General features: G+C 39.0%; 1 protein-coding gene across 1 annotated transcript in view; it reads left to right on the top strand.

Annotated features, from left to right (window-relative positions):
* The window catches only part of ULK4 (unc-51 like kinase 4), a 669,562-nt gene that overhangs the window by 38,631 nt on the left and 608,933 nt on the right, over nucleotides 1–21,998 (top strand). The window contains exons 8-15 of the mRNA XM_043966928.1: nucleotides 245–320; nucleotides 2,697–2,792; nucleotides 8,548–8,663; nucleotides 8,828–8,900; nucleotides 10,827–10,923; nucleotides 12,342–12,446; nucleotides 14,397–14,457; nucleotides 19,355–19,536. Of these exons, the coding sequence (XP_043822863.1) occupies nucleotides 245–320; nucleotides 2,697–2,792; nucleotides 8,548–8,663; nucleotides 8,828–8,900; nucleotides 10,827–10,923; nucleotides 12,342–12,446; nucleotides 14,397–14,457; nucleotides 19,355–19,536 (806 nt within the window). The remainder of the gene's footprint in view (nucleotides 1–244; nucleotides 321–2,696; nucleotides 2,793–8,547; nucleotides 8,664–8,827; nucleotides 8,901–10,826; nucleotides 10,924–12,341; nucleotides 12,447–14,396; nucleotides 14,458–19,354; nucleotides 19,537–21,998) is intronic.

Raw genomic sequence — 21,998 nt, 5'->3', positions numbered from 1 at the left:
GGGAAATATAAATAACTCAATTGGGAGTTTCCTTCCTAGCCCAAGAACTGTGTTGCTTTATGCCCTTGGGAAAATGTTTCATCACTCTTTGCCTTTTAAAAGTGGATGATATAATTTTAATCAATTGATATTATATAAATACTGTTTAAATTTTTCTGCTTAGAAATATTGACATATATCATGTAGAGCTTACATTTTAATTTATTTTAACTTTTTCATATCTGAAATTTTACTTTTCCTATAGATAGTACTCTTCCTGAAGCATCTTCTGAATTTGTTAATTTACTTGATGGATTACTTCAAAAAGAACCTCAAAAAAGGTAGAGTATTTTGTTACCAGCTCATTATTTATTTGTTTATTTTGGGGGTCCATTTCCACCTCACTTTCTCCTTTGATAACAATGGTAATGTACTTAATGAAGAATTTTTCTTCAGTGACTCCTGGTTATTCTTTTGTTTTGTTTTGTTTTGTGTTTTTGCTGGGCAGTGAGGGTTAAGTGACTTGCCCTGGGTCACACAGCTAGTGTCAAGTGTCTGATGCTGGATTTGAACTCAGGTCCTCCTGAATCCAAGGCCAGTGCTTTATCCACTGAGCCATCTAGCTGCCCCTTGATTATTCTTTTAAACAGAGACCTTCTCTTAGCTCTGAGAAGAGAATTTTCTCACTTTTTAGGGTTTTTTTTGGCCATAGTAATTTAAAGTAAATTACTTTGTCTTTACATTTCACATCAAACCCCAGTGGAATGAGTGAATAAGTTATAGCTCTGGAACACGGATGGTGTATTTCCTTTTCATTCTCAGGATCAGGCCAGACAAATGTCAGATTGTTGAATTGGGGTTCAAACCTTCAAAAGGGTTGCTATCTCTGTGGGGAAAACATTTATCTGAAAACCTAAATATGTATTGTGATAAATTGTTAACTGAAAGTGTTTTAATTCATTTCACTTCAGTGAATATTCTTTTTTCCTATGGGGTTGTTCCTGAAGGGGATTAAGCTGGGTGATTAAAAAAATATGGTTCCTGCATTCATGTGTGTATAACTATAGTGCCCATAAATGCATAAGAGAATTTCTAAGGCAGTAGACCTAAGTATGTTGTAATGTTGGTGCTTGGGGGAAAGATAGTACCTGAATGACATCTTTCTTCATATTGTGGTGAGATTTATAGATACCATAAATAATGGCAGGAAGATCATTGGTCTGGGAGTCAGGAGTTCTGGGCTCTCAGCCTCATTCTCCCCCCCCCCCATGAGGCATTTGGGGTTAAGTGACTTGCCCAGGGTCACACAGCTAGTAAGTGTCAAGTGTCTGAGGCTGGATTTGAACTCAGGTCCTCTTGAATCCAGGGCCAGTGCTCTATCCACTGCGCCACCTAGCTACCCCCTCTCTTGGCCTCATTCTGCCCCTGCCTTGCTGTATGACCTAAGACAAAGCACTGGATATCTTTGAACCTGTCTTATCTCACCTGGAAAATAAGTGGTTTGAACTACTTAATTATTAATTATATGTTAATTATTTTAAGGTCCTGTCTAGCTCCAAGATTCGGATTATATGAATCTTTATAGGTGGGGGACATAATTTGAACCATTGTATAAGTGAGTCCATTATGGAGCTCTATGGTATAGAAGAAAAAAACGTGGAAAGAAGAATCTGGCTGATGTCGAACTTGTGGCATTGACTCTCCTCTGCCTACCAGGAAGTGCTTTTAGAATGAATGGTTCTCATGCTAAAGGGACCATTTCATTGGACATCAGCACTATAAAATCAGGCTGTTTTACTGTGATATGTAAATGCACAAATTTACTTACTGAATAATTAGAATGCATTTTTTTTTTTTTTGCGGGGCAGTGATAGTTAAGTGACTTGTCCAGGGTCACACAGCTAGTAAGTGTCAAGTGTCTCAGGTCAGATTTGAACTCAGGTCTTCCTGAATCCAGGGCCAGCACTTTTTAGAAAGCATTTTTTCTCATCAAAGCATACGTTATCCCATTATAATGCTATTTATTTTTTATGCATAGAAGCAGCTTCAGTAGTAGGTAGAATTATGGTAGGATTCGTTTTCTTTTGTCAGAAGGGATTCTATTAATGAAACCTAAGGCTATTGTGGACTTATTAATTCAACATTCATTAAAGAACATTAAAAAGCATAAAATCAATAGGATTTTTCTTAATAAAAGATAGCAGAAGATTAATCTCATCATCAGTTTTCTCCAGAAGGCAAACTGCTTTTCTAACAGTTGAAAGTTTTCCCTCTACATCAGTTCTTTATTTTATTTTTTTGCAGGGCAATGAGGGCTAAGTGACTTGCCCAGGGTCACACAGCTTGTAAGTGTCAAGTATTTGAGACTGGATTTGAACTCAAGTCCTCTTGAATCCAGGGCCAGTGCTTAATCCACTGTACCACCTAGCTGCCCTCTACATCAGTTCTTAACCACTTTTGTGTCCTCTTCTTTAAAAGTTGGCCAGCAGGGGGTAAATTTTTATGGTTCCAGCAGTTTGTCAAGTCACCCACTAAGATAGAGAGAGGGTTGCAATGTACAATGAGTGCCAATACTAATAAAATTACAGGTCTTTTGAAGGAGAACTTATATATGGTGATGTAATTTGTAAACTGTGTTAAGTATTGAGGAGAAGTTCTGGAAATGATCAGTTCCACTTTGGTACCAATTTGAATCTTTGTTCACTTGTTTTCCCCAGATTGACTTGGGCAGGTGTATTACAGCATGCGTTTTGGAAGGAAGCTTTTAATAGAAAAGACCGTGACTCTCCAAACACCCAGGATGCCAGTTTCAGGTAAGTTCATTGCTTAGGAGGGTTTATCAATTTAATTCTTTGTGTGAAGCGTAGTTGTGAATATATGAATCACCATTGTGCTCTATGCCATTACATTTCTGCCTAAATCAATTGTATGAATATGAATTTATATTCCTTTCCAAACAGGAAAGTCTCAGCTATGTATATTTGTATATATACATATGCATGTGTAGATCTACAGTGCATGTGCACATATGCATCTATGTGTTTTTATTTGTGTATGCATGATTATTTAGACATAGATGTATATGCACACCTGTGTGCACAAGTGTATGCATTGTGCATACATGAACACACATATAGTTGTATGTATGTGTATACCCAACTATTAGGTGTCTATATGTGCACATATTTATACACATGTAATGTATATGATATATGTGTTTGTGTGTATGTACAGCTATAGATGTTGATGTAGGTGTGTATGTCTCCATCTCTGTCTCCACATCTATATATACACACATGTAGCAGGTTTAATTAGGACCTTTTTAATGTGTGTTTTTTTCCTCATACATTAAAATAGTCTGCCCTCAATAAGAAGTTCTTGAGTATGTCCACATGTCCATCACCGTGCTGATCTCTGTAGGGGATACAAAAGAAATACAACATCCAGGACATTCTTTGGTGTAGTAGAAAGAACCCTGAACTAGGGATCGGGAGAGCCGATTACTTCATTGTCTAATGCTGGCCGAGTCACAGCCTCTGTTTGTCATTATTTCCTCATTTATAAAATGAGAGAAGTGATTCCCGTCTTCCTCATCTCCCTCTAGAGGAGAGCGAGGAGGATCAAAGGAGATAACATATGTGAGAGCATTTCAAATACACAGAAGCATTATCTAAATAGAAAGCGTTATTGCTGGGTCCACAGCTTACCCAACTGTTCCTCATTCTGTAAGGTAGGGGCGGTAGTAAATTTTTAAGACAGAAATCACCTGCTGATGTGCTACATAAATGTCTGCAGACACTTCAGAAAAGAGATTTGGAAATGGCCCATCTCGTCACCTCTCTAGGGCTTCCATGTTTAGTTTGCTGTTTAAATCTGCATTGTGTGCACCATAATACTAAACCTGATCACTTGGCTGTCATGCCCGAAGGGAGGATGAGCCATACCTTATGTACACCTTATTTCTCCTCACTTATTGTATCTCTGATGAGATTGTCATTTGTTCATGTTCAAAAGGAATGGAGAATAATGCCCCGAGGTGAAAAACAAAAGGTAATGTTGCAGAATTGGTGTTTCTCCCTCCTCCTCTCCCTGTCTCCCTGCTTCTCTCCTCCGGAGAACTGAAGCTGGAAAAGTCCTTTGGAGATGACCTCATTCAGCCACCTGAGGCTCAGCAAGGCTTGCTCGGGGGCTCTTAGCTAGTTCAGTGGCTCAAGGCAGGATCTGAACCCTGTGACTCCAGAGCCAGCGAGTGTTCTTTCTACTGCACCACACAGTTATCTCCTGCCTCTAGAAACATTCAGATGTCTTTCCTGATCAATCATTTCATTATGCATAAAGTAAGGATTCTCCTTCAGAATAAATCACGGAAAGGGATGTTTGATGGAGTTGGTTGGATGCTCTGTGGGGTTAGTTGTGTGCACTCTCTATCTGCAGTCCAGTGAAAAAGACCCAAGTTGCACACCCAGCAAATGCCTTGTTGTCCTCCTTAGGATAAGTGAAGAAATGCTCTACATGATTCTAAACATAGTGTTCACTTAGTGTATAGTCTTCTTCATGCTGGGTTGGCTTTGAATGTAATAGTGATCAGGCCATGGCCAGAAGCCAACTTTTCTGCCATGCCCATTGAGAGAGAATAATCACCCTGAGAAATCAACTTGAAAATGAGAGTTTGAGGAATTTGAAACAGATTGTGTTCTGTGTCCATGTTGTTTGCACTTGGCTGCATGCCCATTCTCAGTCATTGTGAATGACATCCACATGTCAGAGAATAATATTTAAAGACAATCCATGTCTCATTAAAAACACAGAGAGAAAATGCTTTATTCACACTTGGCTCTGCTCGTGCATATTTGGTAGCATTTTTCCAAAGCTGGGCTCCTGTAAGGAGTTTGGACATTGATAGTAGTTGTACAAAGAGAGGAAGAAATAAGCATCAGAAAAGAGAAATGACTTTTCAGTGAGGACTTCAAAATCCCTGAGCTGTTGGAAACAAAGACCAGACTCTGATCCTTGTCTTTAATACCCAGTCATGGTTTGACGTTGAGTGACTTCCTTTACTTATGTGAGCTTCAGTTTCCTCAAATGTAAAATGGGGATGATGATTCTACCTCATCCCACTAGAGCCTGAATTCTGTTTCTGGGTCCCATGAGCGGGCTTCATCTTACTCTGACCCATTTCCAAACTGCTGCCACTTTCTTTCTCCATTCTCTAGTCTAGCTCCACTCGTGTTGTGTTTGTGTTTTCCCATTAGAATGTAAGCTCCTTGAGGGCAGGGATTTGACTTGTTTGCATGTTTTATTTGGAAAAAAAGGTTTTTTTGGTTTTTTTTTAATCTCCAGCACTTGGTAAGTACCTGGCACATAGTAAATGCTTAGTAAATGCTCATTCATTCAGTCATTCCTTTGTGCCTATTTCTACTTCTTATGTTAGAATGTAACATGGGGTAAAATATTTGATAACTGAACTGCTCCCCTCACAGGGTATTTGTGAGGGAAAGTCCTTGTTCAGCAGATACAGTGACCATGGTATTAGAAAGGAAGAGTCTTCTAGAAATGAGATTCTACTTTAAAATCTTCTAGCAAAAAAAAAAAAATAGTAAACCATGTTACATAATCCAAAGCTGAATGTGACTTTTTTTGGTGTGTGTGTGTATGTCTGTGTGTGTGTGTGTGTGTGTGTGTGTGTGTGTAAGTGATGGATATTCTACAGTTTTGAGGTATTGCTTAGTCATACCATTGCTTCCCTTTATTAGTTATGACTAAGAATTGGTTGCTTTTGGTTTGACTTATTCCTATTATCTTAAAAATTATGTGTCATTTCCCAATGTAATACCTCCTGCTCTAATAGTCCATCTCCTTAATACCATCTACATATGGCCTGATGGTCCTTGCCTTTGCTTCTATTTGAAATCCTCTCCCACCTTTGTTGCTAAAGCTATCACTTGATTTTAAAAAGTTTAAAATCTCACTTCTCAGAGGCCTTCCCTAAAAAAACCCTGCTCTAGACACTCCCATTTTTTGTATTCCTTCAGTCCTGAGGAGGGACAGTTACGTTGTTATACATTATCTACTTGTTGATGTTTTCTAATTTTTTCCATTATCCTTATCTCCTGAATTATTCTAAACTCTTTGACATTAGTAGTAATTGCTTTTTAAACTCTATGTGCCAATAACACTTAGGGTAGATGCTCTATGTGGCTGCTTAGGAATTGAGTACTGAATGAATAAATGAGTGAATTTAGTACTCTTTATTTGTAAGTTGGGGCTCGTGCCTGAATCGGAACATGGAGTTTGATATAACAAATTTTACCACAAGGGTTTGTTATTAAGTTATAATTAAGGTATTTTATTTCAATATTTGTTAAATCCACATTGTACTAATTAAACTGATTAGACTTCAGGAATCATGTCTAATATCTTTAGGTAGGTTGACAACTTGATTATAACTTTAATCTGACATTTTCTCTGGGATTGGAAATTTACAGTAGCTATTGATTTACAATTTAACTTTTTAGCCACAGTAGGAGGTCTTGTGAATGCATGACTATAATGACTTTGGAAATCACAGTGCAACTTTATCATTTATTTATTTATTTATTTTGGGTGAGGCAATTGGGATTAAGTGACTTGCCCAGGGTTACACAGCTAGTAAGTGTCAAGTGTCTGAGGCCGGATTTGAACTCAGGTCCTCCTGAATCCAGGGCCTGTGTTCTATCCACTGCGCCATTTAGCTGCCCCCGCAACTTTATTTTTATCTGTGGCTTTCATGAAGGGTGTAATGGTAGCTACCATTATTTTTTGCTTTCTTGTTTTGGTGATCTGCTACATACTGTCTTGTCACTATCATATTGACTATCTTGATTTTTAAAAATTAGTTAATTGTGTAGTTGAGGCTGCCAAAATGTTGCCCATGGCCTTTATGAGTTGTCTTACCTTGTGATATATTGTCCATTTTAGTAGAGAAGAAAAAGCGGGAGAGTAAGTTAGGAAGACTCCTTTAGATTGTGTTTAGTTTGGCACAAAGCTATTTTAGAATTAGGTATTTGCGAGGTTTAACTTTTCCTTAGGTTCTGAGCTGTTAGTATGATTGAGATTTTGTTTTTTATATTCAACATTTGTGGAAGGATTTCTTTGATGTAATTGGAGATTGAGATCTCTTATGTCTACGAATATTCTGACATGAGCTGTCAGTGAGATTTATTTTTCCTTTTCTCTGTTAAAGGTATTCCATATTTAATTGATTTAATGTTTTCAACATGGTTAGAAAATTTATTATGGTTAGAACATTGTACTAAATATTATGAGCCATTTTAGCCTTGCTTTTATCCCATTGTGAATCTAGGTAATTTTTGTATTCCTTATTATTGACACTTGATTTTTTTTTTTTTACCTTTGTGGGGCAATGGGGGTTAAGTGACTTGCCCAAGATCACACAGCTAGTAAGTGTCAAGTGTCTGAAGCCGGATTTGAACTCAGGTACTCCTGAATCCAGGGCCGGTGCTTTATCCACTGCGCCATCTAGCTGCCCCAACACTTGATTTAAAAAAAAAAATAGAATGTAAAGAGGAATCATGGCCTTGTTTTGCTGCTTACTATCTGGGTGAACTTTGGGCAAATAATTTCTCTTCTCTAGCTCTCAGTTTCCTAATTTATAAAAATGAGAGGTTTAGACTAGCTGGCTACAGAGGCCCCTTCTTGCTCTAGAGGTGTGATCTATGATCCTTTGACCTTTGAGGGCCTTGTAAGAAAAAGTCTTCTAATGATCATGATAAATGTGTTTTGTTTTAAAGAGACATTTAAACCTCACCACTGGTGCTACATCATTTATGTTGAGAGAGAGAGAGAATTTACATAAGTATGTGTATGTGTTTATACACACACAGACAAACATAGTCCTTAGTTCTCTGAATATCTCTGTGTGTATGTATATGTGTGTATGGTGTGTATGTATATAAATGTGTATGTATGTGTGTGTGGTGTGTGTGTGTGTGTATATATATATATGTATATATATATATATATATATATATATATATATATATATCAACATCTCTCTCTCTATATATAAGCACCATGTCTATGTATACACACATGTCTCTGGAGGAAAGAATGAGGCTGACAACTTTGTGATGCTCTGTGTCACTTAAATCCGATTCATGTGCAAGTCAAGACATCGCCCTTGTGATCTTATTGGTCCTCTTTGAAAACAAAAGACCAACACACACACACACACACACACACTTACACAAATATACATATACACATATAGTAACTTTCTTCAATTCAAATACTTTCTCCAAGCCACTCATGATCTTTAACAACTAAATTTGTCACTTTGCTAAGATATTGAGGATATAGAATCATAGAACATTAGACCTTTGAGATTCCTCAACTTGATCAGGACCAAAACTCCCATTGTACAGATGGAGACAGGCCCAGAGAAGGGACAGGACTTGCTCATGGTTCTGCAGCTAGCTATGCCCTTTGCCAAATGGGTTCTCCATATAGACAGTTCTAAACATAGTTTTTATTGTGGATCATAAGCCAGTTTCTTTTATTGTCAAGCAGAAAAATCATGGAGCATTCTTTACCTGAAGAATGTGAAGAGCTGTTGAAAAGCACAGAGAATGTGCAGACTACAGGGGTGAACATCAGCCAACAATTTAACAAGTCTTTTAAACTAGGTAAGATTTTTACGTGAGTAACCTCCTCTAAGATTGCTGTTGCTAATTGTACCTCATTTCCCAGGCAGGGTGGCCTTTAAATCACAGCGACATGCTTTATTCATGATTGTTTGTTGTTGTTGTTCCTTTATGGGTGTTAATAATAGTTTGCTCTCTTGTCACAGAAAATCCAGCAGAGTTGCGGCCCAAGAGTGCTCTTGGAAGTGGTCAATTGAATGAATCTATATTTCTTCTCAGGTATGTAAAATGAAAAAGCAGAAAAGAATTTAATGGAAAAAAGAATATGCTTGTTTATGACTCTTGATGACTAAGTACTCTATTCAGTTCTTATTATAAAAACTGTTTGGGCAGCTAGGTGGCACGATGGATAGAGCACTGGCCCTGAAATTGGGAGGATGTGAGTTCAAATCTCACCTCAGACACTTACTAGGTATGTGACCCTGGGCAAGTCACTTAACCCCAATTGCCTTAAGCATCCAGGGCCATCTCCAATCGTCCTGAAAAATTTCTTGCCACTGGACCCAGATGGTTCTGGAGGAGAGCATGAGGTTGGTGACCTTGCACAGCCCTCCCTCACTTAAATCCAATTCACTGCAAGTCATGACATCACCTCCTGATGTCATGGTCCTCTTCGAGAATGAAGAACAAACAATAAAAACTTTTTGGGGGCTTATACGTGAACTTAATTCCTGTGCCTCTAATTTTATAATTCAGAATTATCAGTAAACCCTAATTGAAATGTATGCTCTTTTGGGTTTGTTTTTGCCAAATGAAATCATTCTCCATGTTTGTAAGGCATTGATTTAAGGCTGCAGCAGTTGCTTTTCTATGGACTTGGGCCATGTATGGAAGACCAAGTTGTGTTTTTTTATATGTTGGCTTATATTCCTTTATATGGCCAAGGAGTATTGTGAGGTTTAACTGTGTCTTTATCCTATACTTCACAAACACATTCACCTACTAATTCACAACATACACCTATTGTAGTAGGGCCTAAAGGTGAAAAACAGCAAACATTTCTTGTCTTTAAGAGGTTTGTACTCTAGTAAGAGAATGATGCTATCTACAGACGTACACATCTCCATGATATGAGCTATAAAATTGCTAAGTGCATAAGAGGAAAACCAACAAAATGGCCTGAAATATCACTTCTATGTGGTGTCATCAAGAAAGGCCTTATAGGGGCAGCTAGGTGGTGCAGAGCACTGGCCCTGGAGTCAGGAGGACCTGAGTTCAAATCCAGCCTCAGACACTTGACACTTACTAGTTGTGTGACCCTGGGCAAGTCACTTAACCCCAGTTGCCTCACCAAAAAAACAAAACAAAACAAAAAAAGAAAGGCGTTAAGAGGAATTATAGAATTTCTCATAGAATTTCTTATATATTTTATTTTATTTTATTTTTTGTTTTTGTTTTTGTTTGTTTTTAGCAGGGCAATGAGGGTTAAGTGAATTGCCCAGGGTCACACAGCTAGTAAGAGTCAAGTGTCTGAGGCTGGATTTGAACTCAGGTACTCCTGAATCCAGGACCAGCGCTTTATCCACTGCGCCACCTAGCTGCCCCATTTCTTGTATATTTTGTACTGGTCCTTGGAATAGAATAATGATATTAATAGAGCATAGGTGAAGGTGAGTGAAATAATGTTGGCTCAGTGGGATAAAGCCAGGCCAAAGAGGATGCTGAATGGGAGGCTTGGGTTTCTGCTTGCTATACTGTTGATTCCCCCACCTTTAGTTTGCTCTGTGAGTGTATACATACCATACATATGATAGATGTAACCAGTTGGTAACACAGAACAGCAGATTGTATCAAATCAAGATATGCCATTCATGGGGCAGCTAGGTAGCACAGTAGATAGAACACAGGCCCTGGAGCCAGGAGGACCTGAGTTCAAACCTGGCCTCAGACACTTGACACTTACTAGCTGTGTGACCCTGGGCAAGTCACTTAACCCCAATTGCTTCACCAAAAAACCCCAAAACAAACAAACAAACAAAAAGATATGCCATTCATAAAACTTAAACATTAGCTTTGTTCTAGGCTTGGAGTCTAATGACCTAGAGATTGATCTTTTATGAATTTTGGGTTCTGAACTGTTTCAAAAATGGAATACCTATGTTATGAAATCTGATTTAATAGTTGGGGTTGGCATTTCTTTTTTAGTTCTCGCCCTACTCCTAGAACCAGCACTACAGTAGGATTGGGCCATTCTGGTGTTGTAACCCATAAACCCTCCCTGCAGGCTTCTCCTTCCATGGAGGTAAGCATAAATAACAGAGAAACAAAATCTAAGGAAAACACTATGGATTTGAGTACTATTTATATTGGTTTTCAATGGTTAAATTATTTCTTGGTACAGATTATGAAATTAAGTCACATTCCTTGTTCTTTTGGCAAATATATTGTTACTTCATAAATATTTAAATGCAAAAATCTAATGAGTTAATTCAAATATCTATAGAAGAAGAATGGACTAGTGTATTTTTCAAAGTAGCAGGTTAATTGTATCTTTATTTCATAATCATAGTTATAATTGTTATTGGTCTCAGTTATGGAAAGTTGTTAATTTTTTTATATTAAAAATTTGGTAACTCATGGATTTTTAAAAAATAACTCAATGTAAAAATGGAGTTAGCAAAATCTACTTAAGTCAACTTGGTATCATTGAAATAAGAGTTATCCCATCTAATCACACTAGTATGATCTCTGAAATAAGATGCAGCGTAACCATAGAAGATTATTCTTATATTTAGAAGTTGAATCCATTTTACCAGGTGGTAACAGGAGATTTACAACCTTCCCTTCTTCATTGTAGCATGTTGGAATCAGTGAGGGGAGGCAAAGGAGAAGATCACTTCTGTCACAATGACAGTGTGTGACTAAGGAATGACAGCCCAGGATGCTAAAAACAAGGTCCTATATTTTAAGTAAGGAAATAACAAAAAAACAAAACTTCAGGTCACTGGAGTCCATTCAGACACTGAAGTGTTCCCGTGGTCATAGAACATTAGCACTTGAGGGAACTTTGTGGGGCTCATTTAGTCTTCCCTCATTTGAAGAAGATTGAGCTGAAGCCAAAGAGAAGAAGTGATGTGGAATTTGCCACAGGTAATGGCAGAGCTGGAGACAGAACCCGGGTTGTCCTCCTCGAGCTAGTAGTGGTAGCTCTCTGTTGGGGTTCCTTTTAGTATCACAAGCTTCCCTTCCTTATGCCATTGGAGTTACCATTTTGGCTAATTTTGAAATCATTCATCTCATTTGTGATTTAAAGTTAGTAGGGAGAGAGATGACTAAGAACAGTCTAGATGGGTAAGTGAGCTATATTAGTGTTCCAACAGTGGAAAATCTAGATTTCTGTATCGGCCTTTGAAGTGGATTTAGGGATGGGTCCTCCTCCATCAAAGCTTTGGTCTTTATCTTTTCAGCATTATATGATACCAGAAAAGGAAAGCATTGCTGCACAGTGTTTGCAGAAAGTGGAAAAACTATTTAGTTTATTATAAAGTTGCATTAATCTAATATTGCAAGAAGTAACATTCTTATGGACATCTTTTAAAAAGCTTTTAATTTGTCAAATTAAAGGGAACTCCCAAAACAATGAGGTCACAGATTCACTTGACCATTTGAATGATTTGTCAAAGAAAGGTATAGTTGAGTATTGGTTCTTTTTTTTTCCAGGTGAAAAATCCATATTTATCTCAGCAAGACATAGAGTCCAGAATGAAGGAGCTTATCTATACTGATGCTGACCTCATTGTGACTCCAATAATTGATAATCCAAAGGTATGAAAAAATGTAAAATTCACTGTGGGAGTTATGAAACCTGCAATATACACTCTTGGGCCAAAATAGGTTTTGGCTTATGTATGACCAGCCTTCTGGTGGTATTTCTCTTGTGCTTTTCTTCCATTTCTTTGATTTTTGCTCCTGCCCCCATCTCTTCCTCCCCTCTTAATTATTGTCTCCTGCTAATGTCTTGTCTAATCTTTTCAGATACTCTACCTTTCTGATACTTTTTACCCCTCTTCATTTATCTGGTGAATTTTTCTTCCTTTGTCTTTTACCTGCTATCTTTTCCTTCTTTCCAAGCTACACATCACCATTTCTTTGCTCAGACTTCTCTTTTTCTGACTCTAGATGTAGTCATTTTCTATTTACCTTTGACTCCATCCCCCATCAACCAGTTAACAGACAGCTGCTGAACACCTACTATGTGTCCCACATGTTATTTTTGTTCTTCTCCAGGTCTGGCTCTTACAGGAGCTACTTTCTCCCTGTTGACTTTTCCTTTTACCTCCTTTTTTTTGTTCTTCATCTGCACTTAATTTCCTGTCATTTCTTTTCCTTTTCCTGTCTCTCTACTCCTTAGTTTTTCAAGATTTTTTTTAGCTCCTTTTCTAATTCCATTAACTGTTTCATTTATGTTTCTTTGCCCTCATGGAAAACCTTTCCTTCTTCCCTCTGCCTGGTGTAGTGGAAGGTATGAGAGTATTAGAATAAGGAGACATGGGCTCACCTGCTAGCTGTGCAACCAGGAACAAGTCATTGAAACTCTCAAAGCCTCAGTTTCCTCATATGTAAATGGGTATTATTGTTACTGTTGTTGTTGTTACAGTCGCATCAGGTTCCTCACAGGAAAGTTGCGAAGAAAAGTCTTTGAAGCCCTTAATTCACTATATAAAGTACAGTGTCTATAAATATTTTAAATTATCATTCTTGTCCATCAAGAATCTTTGCACCTTCCCTTCATGCTTCTGAGAAACTCCTCTAGCAGTTACTTTTGAATCATTTTTGGTACAATTAATTTGATAATTCATCATGTATAGCCTTAGGAGATTATAGTTACTTAGTTTTTAAAATTCTTATTTAACAGTCATCACTCTTATGTGTTTTATGTAATATTTTTAAAGAGAATAAAAAGGAAATATCGAGGACATCACAGATCCCTTGCCCCCTTGTCCTGTCATTAGACAGGAAGAGGCAGGTTTTCCCAAGCCATGCTCCACAGTAGAGAGCATGTTTATCATTACACAGCTGATGGAAAGATGTAGAGAATACGAGATCCCAGGGCTCATATTGTTTGTTTGACTATTAAAAAGCATTTGATTTGGTAGAACAGTTACTGCCATAACCATCTTCTTCCTTCGGCTTGTTCCTCATGCATGTTGGAAAATTATGGAAGATTCCTTAAAGCAGTGGTGATAGAGATAGCCTTGTGCGATGTGGAGGAAAATCATAACCTCTCTGGGCCCCAATTTCTGAATCAGAAAAACAAGAGAGTTGGACTTGGGGGCCTCTGAGGTCCCTTCTCCCTTTCCATAAATTATCCTGTGGTCTGTGAGCCCATGGTTTCAACTGTGGGCATAGATTTTAACCTCCTCTATGCCATCAACTGGGTCTTGTCCATGCCTTCCAAATTGCCTAGAATGTTGTATTACACATAGTAGGTCTTTAATAAGAAGTTACTGAATCAGTCAATCAGTCAGCAAGCATTTGTTAATCACGCGCCATGGATGAGGCCCAGTCTTGTGCCCTGGGCCCACAGAGACAAGAGCAGAAGAGGTCCTGCTCTCAAACAGCTAAGCAGAGTTATTAGTTACTTGATGATTTGGATCAATGTGTGATATATTTGTTTTTATTTGTAACGAATGTTTTATATTATTACCTATTTTGTCTCTTATGGTAGGAAGCACACATAAAGTTTTGAATAAAACTTTTTCTTTTTAAACACAGATAATGAAACAACCACCCATTAGATTTGATGTGAAAATGCTACATTTGCCAGCACATACAGGTATGTTCCTGGAATAGCTACAAACGTTCAAAATCCTTTCAGATATGTTTTAATGTGGCAGCATTTTCTTTTTGAACAAGTGTTCTACTTTGGCCAATTATGATCATATGCATCCAAGCCCTGATTGCTTAATCATCTATCTATATTAAGGATACTGGGGAAAAACAATACATACATAGAAAATAAAATTCCCTTTTGGAGCCAACCCAATCATCATACCACCTACCTGGTTAAGAGCATTTGCCATCCCATACAAGAGGGTGATCTCTGCACGGAGAGGAGAATTGCTCCTGTTAAGGAGTCAGGTGAGGGTGAATCTTCCTAGGCCATGAAGCGACATAGTATATTAGACAGAGCATTGGACTTGGCCAGGATGTCGTGTCTGCTTTTATGATACTTATTATGTGATCGCAAGCTTGGTTTTTTGCTGTTGCTGTTGTTGCTGCTCAGCACAACAAAACCAACCATGTTACAGCCTTGAGTCTGCAAAGAGATCAGAGTTTGCAGAGCTCAGACTGAGAGGGCAGGAAGTAGATCACACCCCAGATATGACTGCTTAGGGAACTTAAAGTTTGCAGTTCACTGGCCTAAGCCTCCCCTGAGAGCCTCGAAGAACACAATACTCATCGCCCATAGAAAGCTGTAATAGCAAGATTCTAAATGATACAGATGGGGACCAAAGAAAGCCTCAATATTTCCTCCAAATATGTGCAGAAGCTTGAAGCTGACACCAATTCCTAATTCAGGAAGGAAGAAAAATGAGTAACCAGAAAAGATACCAGTGACAGAAGAATATTATGGATCTAGGGATATCCAAGGCACAAACTCAGAAGAGTCGCTCCACAGCAACTACAGAGCTTCCAACAAAAATCCATTCGGCTCCAAATAGAATACTGGAGGAAATGCACAAAGAATTCAAAAAACGATCTTCCAAAGGAAATGGGAACTCACAGCCTGGGGGCCACCTCCAGCCCACCTGCTGTTTTTGTGTGGCTTGTGAGGAAGCTTTGCCCTTTTACTGATTTGAAAAGATCCATTGTTGCATTGCTCTGGGCACTTTCTCCATCCATGCAGCTGAAGTTCTTCCATTCCTGAGCACATGGCTTCTTGTACTGTTGTGGTAAAAAGAAGCATCAGAGATAATGAGCATCTTAGCACTTTCTGAGGCCAGTCCTTGATTGTCAGTCACTGTCAGCAGGCATTCGTTCAGCTCCTGCTGTTCTGGGCCCTGTGCTAAGTGCCAGGGTTATAAAGAAAGGCAAAAAGACTGTCCCTGCCCCAGAGGAGCTCACCTTGGAGTGAAGGCAGCTGTGCATGCAGAGTCAATGGAAGATGATGGCGTCTAGGAGGAAACTAGAGAAGCTGAGGTCAGGAAGGAGAGTGCTACAGGTGTGGGGGATAGCCTGGGCTTAGGCGTGGAGCTGGGAGATGGAATGTCATGTGGAGGAGCTCTCGTCCTGAGCACACACGCTCAAAGCCTTCCCAGCGTGGTGGGACCTGACGGAGCTCATTAGCCTTCTGGAGCCCAGGGTCGCCTGCTCCAGGGTCACGGTGAGGCTCGAGGGGCCCGGGTGGACTCGAGCCAGCTCCGACACCTTCAGGGCTAACATTTATGCCTCAGAAAAGAGCAGCCACTGCCAATTAGAGCTTGATGTGTTGTTCAGGTTATGGTCTGTAAAGGTGCCCTGTAATCTCTTTCTGGCCAGTTGTTGGATTCCCTTACCATCTCTGGGCCGAGAGCTCCTGAAGCTGCTGCCACTGCTGTTGCCACTGCTGCTGTCATTGTGATCCCCTCCAAGGCCTGCTGCTGGCTGGCGCTCTTGCCATGTTCCAGACATACACTCACCCCAGTGCTGCCGACCTATCCTGTGGGTCTCCTAAGTTGTCTTAGGCTGGAGAATGTCTCCCTCTGACCTTCTCTTGTCTCTGCCACTCACAATTGATTTGAGGTGTTATTCGAGGGGAATATTGGGAAAGCTCACCTGGGTCCCGGCCTGTATTCAGCCGTCTTGGCTCCACAAGCACGGGTCCTTCCTCCTCTCCCCCTCAGTGAGGAGGTAAGAAAAACAGAACTTATAACTACGGACAGTCATGCAAAACAAGTGTCCACATTAGCCGTATCTCAGGGAAAAAAGCGAGAAAAAGAAAGAGAAAAAAATGTGCTTCAGTCTGCACTTTAAGTCCTTTAGCTTTCTCCCTGGAGGTGGATATTCATCTCTACTCCTTTGGAACTGTGCTCTGTCATGGAGTTGATCTGTTAAGTCTTTCACAGTGGATCACCATTATAATATTGCTGTTTCGGTGTAGATTGGTTCTCCTGGTTCTGCTTGCAGTGACTTAGAGCGCTTCCTATAATACAATCCCATCTTTTTTTTTGTTTCTTTTTTTGTTTTTTATTTTTTTTTAGTGAGGCAATTGGGGTTAAGTGACTTGCCCAGGGTCACACAGCTAGTAAGTGTGTGTTAAGTGTCTGAGGCCGGATTTGAACTCAGGTACTCCTGAATCCAGGGCTGGTGCTTTATCCACTGCGCCACCTAGCCGCCCCCCATCTTTTTAACACTAGTATTTTTCCAGTGATGCCAAATGACTGTGGATTATGGAATACTATAGTCTCTGAAGAACCAATTAGGAGTGGTCCAACACTCTATAGAGAGTCATATGGTGGGTATAGGTAGACTTCAGCATATGATTATTGAAGAATTACACTCAAGAGGTGGAGTAAAAGAAGTCTTCATAAAAAAGCAGACTCCAGAAATAAAGGTGGACGAGTCAGTAAGAATGAGAGAGTGGGCAATCTGCCTGCTCTGTTTGTACTCAAAGAATTTTTTATTTTAATAATTTTGTGTTGAAATTATCAGGAATTTTTTCTTCCATTCTCATCAGTGGGAAGAAGGGAAAACAAAACAATATTTATAGTCAAGCAAAACAGATCCCCATATTAGCCATGTATAGACTTGCATCTCATTCTGCCTGTTTAATCCATCACTTCTCTGTCAGGAAGTAGATGGCATTCTTTATCATCCTATACCCATATAAGGATGCTTCCGGGCTCCTCCTATCTCTTTGCTGCTTCTGATATCTTTTTTTTTTTTTTTTTGGTGGGGCAATGAGGGTTAAATGGCTTGCCCAGGGTCACACAGCTAGTAAGTGTCAAGTGTCTGAGGCTGGATTTGAACTCAGGTCCTCCTGACTCCAGGGCTGGTGCTCTATCCACTGCGCCACCCAGCTGCCCCCTTCTGATAACTTTTCAAATACAGTTCACTTTCCTTCTTATAAAAAGTCAACAAGCATTTATTAAGTACTTACTAAGTACCAGGGGTGTATGGGTTGTTCGAGGAGCACTAGGACCTCTGGTGTGAGGGCTTGCTGAGTCCTTTTCAGGGCTGCTCATCTACTTTTGGTGTCCACTTGATTCATTCAGCTGTTACATACACAGGGGCCACACGCCCTGGTAAACCATCTCAGCAGATGGGCTAAAGCAGGTTGAAGGTGAACGACAGGCTACAAATCCATCAGTGAATTAGGGGGCCGTCTACCCCAAGCATTTGAAGACTTCTCTTGGTGCAATGGGCGGATGAGAATGGTTTGTGCAATAACCGTAAAGGTGACCGAAGCAGGCCCTGTGGAGTGCTTAGAGCTTGGTCAGACATGGAGGATGCAAAGGTCATTCATTGCATCCCAGGCCACTGATTTTTGTTTGTTCCCTTGACTTCGATGACTGTAATAGAGAGCAAGGCTGAAGATTCTGTGCATCACCCTGTGATGTCATTGGTCCTCTTCAAAAATGTAGGACAAACAACAACGGCAGCACCAGCTATGTACCAGGCACAGCGCTCAAATCTGGAAAATCAGATTTGGAGGGCACTTCTGATTTAGATGCATTATGGATGATGATACAGCCCTCTAGTTATTCTACAGTTTTCTTTCATTGAGAATTTCTTAATAGAAGAAAAAAAGAAAAGAAAAAAATTTCAAAATTGCTCCTGAATAAATGAGATGTGTTTTGCTCTTAGCTATTTCCCAAGTCAGTATTTCAAGTTTGGTTGTGTCACCATTGGACATTTACGCTTTCAAATGGTACATTGTTCTGCCACGAATGTGATTTAAAAAGCAACAACTTAATACTCAGAATTATTTGTTTTAGGTTTTAAGATAATAATACTTATTCTATAATTATAATATAATCACACAATTATTACTAGTTATGTGACCCTGGGCAAATCACTTAACCTCTGTCTGCCTCAGTTTTTTGAGTGTATGAATTTGAACTCATGTCTTCTCAACTCCACGTCTAGCACTTTATCCACTGTACCACTTGTGATACTGTCCTTTAGACATCTACCTCTCTTTTATGAAAAAATGATGAGGGATTTAGAGAGAGTTAAAATGATAGTATTAATAACACATATTTAGATCTCTTTAAAGTTCATAAAGAGCTTAATTTATTTTATCTCATTTGATCCGCTCAATAACCCTGTGAAATAGGTGCTATTAGCTTTATTTTACAGACTGGGAAACAGGCTGAGAGAGGTTAAGTAAACTTGCCCAGGGTCTCAGTTCTTCCATCAATATAGCTAGCTGTAGAATGTTCCACACTTTTATTTTTGGGCTGTGACAGCATAGGGCTCAGGTTATTTTACTTTTGTATTAGTTATTGGTTTATCAATGCCCTTTCTGTTTCCCACTGAATCTTTCCAGTTAATCTTTGCTCACTAATTTGCTGTTGAGTCTTTGGAGCTTTTGGTGTGAGTGTTTTTAAAAAAGTGAATAATGTGAAACACAACGTTCTGAAGTCAGTCACTTTCCTTTACTTTTACGAAATTACTTTTTGCTATGAAAGGTTGGGTGCTTGTAAAAAATCTGTTTGCTTTTTGTTTTTTTTTTGTTTTTTTTCCAGTTGAGAAGTTAATATTATTAAAGGAACAAGACTGGCATGAGTTTTTACAACAAGTCTGTTCCCAGCTGGACACCACTGAGAAGAGCACAGCAGCCTCACGGACTAAACTCAATCTGCTTTGCTACCTGTGCACTGTTGCCAACCACAAGGAAGTAGCCACAAAGCTGATCCACTCACCACTGGTAAGGGATCAGGGCGGAGTGTCAGGGGCATGGACCTGGGGAAAGGGGACCCAGCCACAAGGCTACCCAGCACAAACGCTCTTCAGGTACATTAGGGGCCAACCCTATAAGCGTCTGCTTTAGAAACTAAAGGGAAGGCAGGGCAAAACTTCAATTGGATTCTATCAAAATGTGGAAATTCTGCCACTGATGAAAAATCATCAGAGAATAAAGCAGTCTTCAGGGTGTATTCACTATATGCATATATGTGTATCTGCATATATGCTTCTATACAATATTTCATGTATAACACTCCTGTCATCGCCAGTTTCAGTGCATAAAGAATCAAACCCCTTTTTCAGTTGCTTCCTCTAAGTTACCATTGGGCTTCCTTGTTCCTTTATTCTCATTTTCTTTTCTTCATTTGATTGTAGTTTATACAGACTGCCTTCTTCTAGTTGTGCTTTTTAAGATATTTTCAGATTTATCTAATCCTCATATCTCTTTCATCTTAATCACATTATTGTATTACATTTCTGTGATTTTAAAAAACCATTCCCCTATTATTGGAAACAGCTTGCTTCCAGTTTTTTTGGTTTTTTTTGCAATAACATATAATACTGCTGTCAAGAACTTTGAATAGCTAGGTTGGTGTGGTTTTTTTTGTTGTTGTTGTTTTTGCTTTGGATAACATTCTCAGGATATGTGGCCAACAATGTAATTATTGAGTAGAAGAATGTGATTTTTTTTTTTTTTTTTGCAACTTGTACTATGTCCTGCCAGATTGCTTGACAAAAAAGATTCAACAGATTTGCAATTCTATCAGCAATGAGTGAGTGCATCTGTTTCTCCACAATTCAGTTATATTGAGTTTCATTGTTTTTAATGATTTTGCCAGTGTGATAGGTTTAATCTAGTACCTCAAAATTGTTATTTTTCTTTAATTTATTTTGAAATATTTTTTCTCAATTACAAGTAAAACCAATTTTAATATTTGTTTAATTTTTTTTGTTTCAAATTCTCTTTCCTCCATTTCCTCCTCCCTCTTTGAGAAGGCAAGCAATTTGCTATAGGTTATATATATGCAGTCATATATAACATTTCCATATCAGTTGGGTTGCAAAGGAAAACACAGACCAAAAAAAAAAAACACCATCCAAGAAAAACAAAGAAAGTAAAGAATTTATGCTTTTACCTACATTCAGATTCCATCAGTTCTTTCTCTAGAGGTGGATGCATCTTTCATCATAGGAAGTATGATTTGTGGTCAGTGTTCTCCTGGCCCGTGGTTCTGGTTTGTGAGTGACCACAAATGCTCTTTTCCACCCTTTGGCTGTGACCAGGGTCCTTGTTCCTGCTAGTCTTCCTCCTCCCCAACTGAGACCCAGAAATGCATATGGGCAATGGAAGGTTTCTGCCCCCAGTGCCAGTAGAGAGTCCCCTGTAATCTCTTTCTGACCAGTTGTTCAACCCTCTTAAGGTCTGTGGAAATTGCTTCTGCAGATTCAGTCCCTCCCTCCCCCTCATCCTTTACGCAATTTTTTTTTGGGGGGGGCAGTGAGGGTTAAGTGACTTGCCTAGGGTCACACAGCTAGTAAGTGTCAAGTGTCTGAGGCCTGCTTTAAACTCAGGTCCTCCTGAATCCAGGGCCGGTGCTTTATCCACTGTGCCAACCAGCTGCCCCTCAATTGTTATTGTTTAAAGGTTTGTCACACACTAATCTTTTGTATACATTTGGTTTGATGTTAGACCTATTCTTTTCCATTGATCAACTTGTCTAATTTTTGTTTCATGCCTCAGAGCTTTGATGTTGACCCCTTTGTAGCTTGGGAGTGCCAACATGACCCTCAATATTCCTGTCCATTTTTTTTTTCTAGATAAGGTTGTTATGATTTGCATTTAGTTCTATACAGAAAAACCTTGGTATTTTGATGGGTATTATGTTAAATATGTAAATCATCTTGGGAACTTTTGTCTTTTTTTTCTAACATTAACTTAACCCATCCACAAACACTGAAGATCCCTCTGGTCATGTAGGTCTTCTTTCATCTTGGACATCATAGTTTTATAGTTCTCATATAGTTCTTGTGTATTCCTTGTTATGTTAATTCTCAAATATTTTATAGTTTTTGTTGTTGTGAGAGAAGCTTCTTTTTTCAAAAGTCTTTATTACTGTTAAGAAATAATTGAAAAGATTTTATGGGCTAATCTTTTATCCTGAAACTTTGCTTAATTCATTTATTTTCTCTGTTAATTTTTTGCTTGTAATGTTTCTGTTTTCTACATTGACTCTCAGGTCTTCTTTCAGGTGGAGTTTTTGTTTTGTTTTTTAGTGAGGCAATTGGGGTTAAGTGACTTGCCCAGGGTCACACAGCTAGTAAGTGTTAAGTGTCTGAGGCTGGATTTGAACTCAGGTACTCCCGACTCCAGGGCCGGTACTCTATCCACTGCACCATCTAGCTGCCCCGAGTTTTTGTTTTCTA

Source organism: Dromiciops gliroides, chromosome 5 (assembly GCF_019393635.1).
Source record: "Dromiciops gliroides isolate mDroGli1 chromosome 5, mDroGli1.pri, whole genome shotgun sequence".
NCBI classification, from domain to species: domain Eukaryota; kingdom Metazoa; phylum Chordata; class Mammalia; order Microbiotheria; family Microbiotheriidae; genus Dromiciops; species Dromiciops gliroides.
The sequence above is the reverse complement of the archived record's forward strand: the minus strand, read 5'-3'. Positions and strand labels throughout refer to the sequence as shown.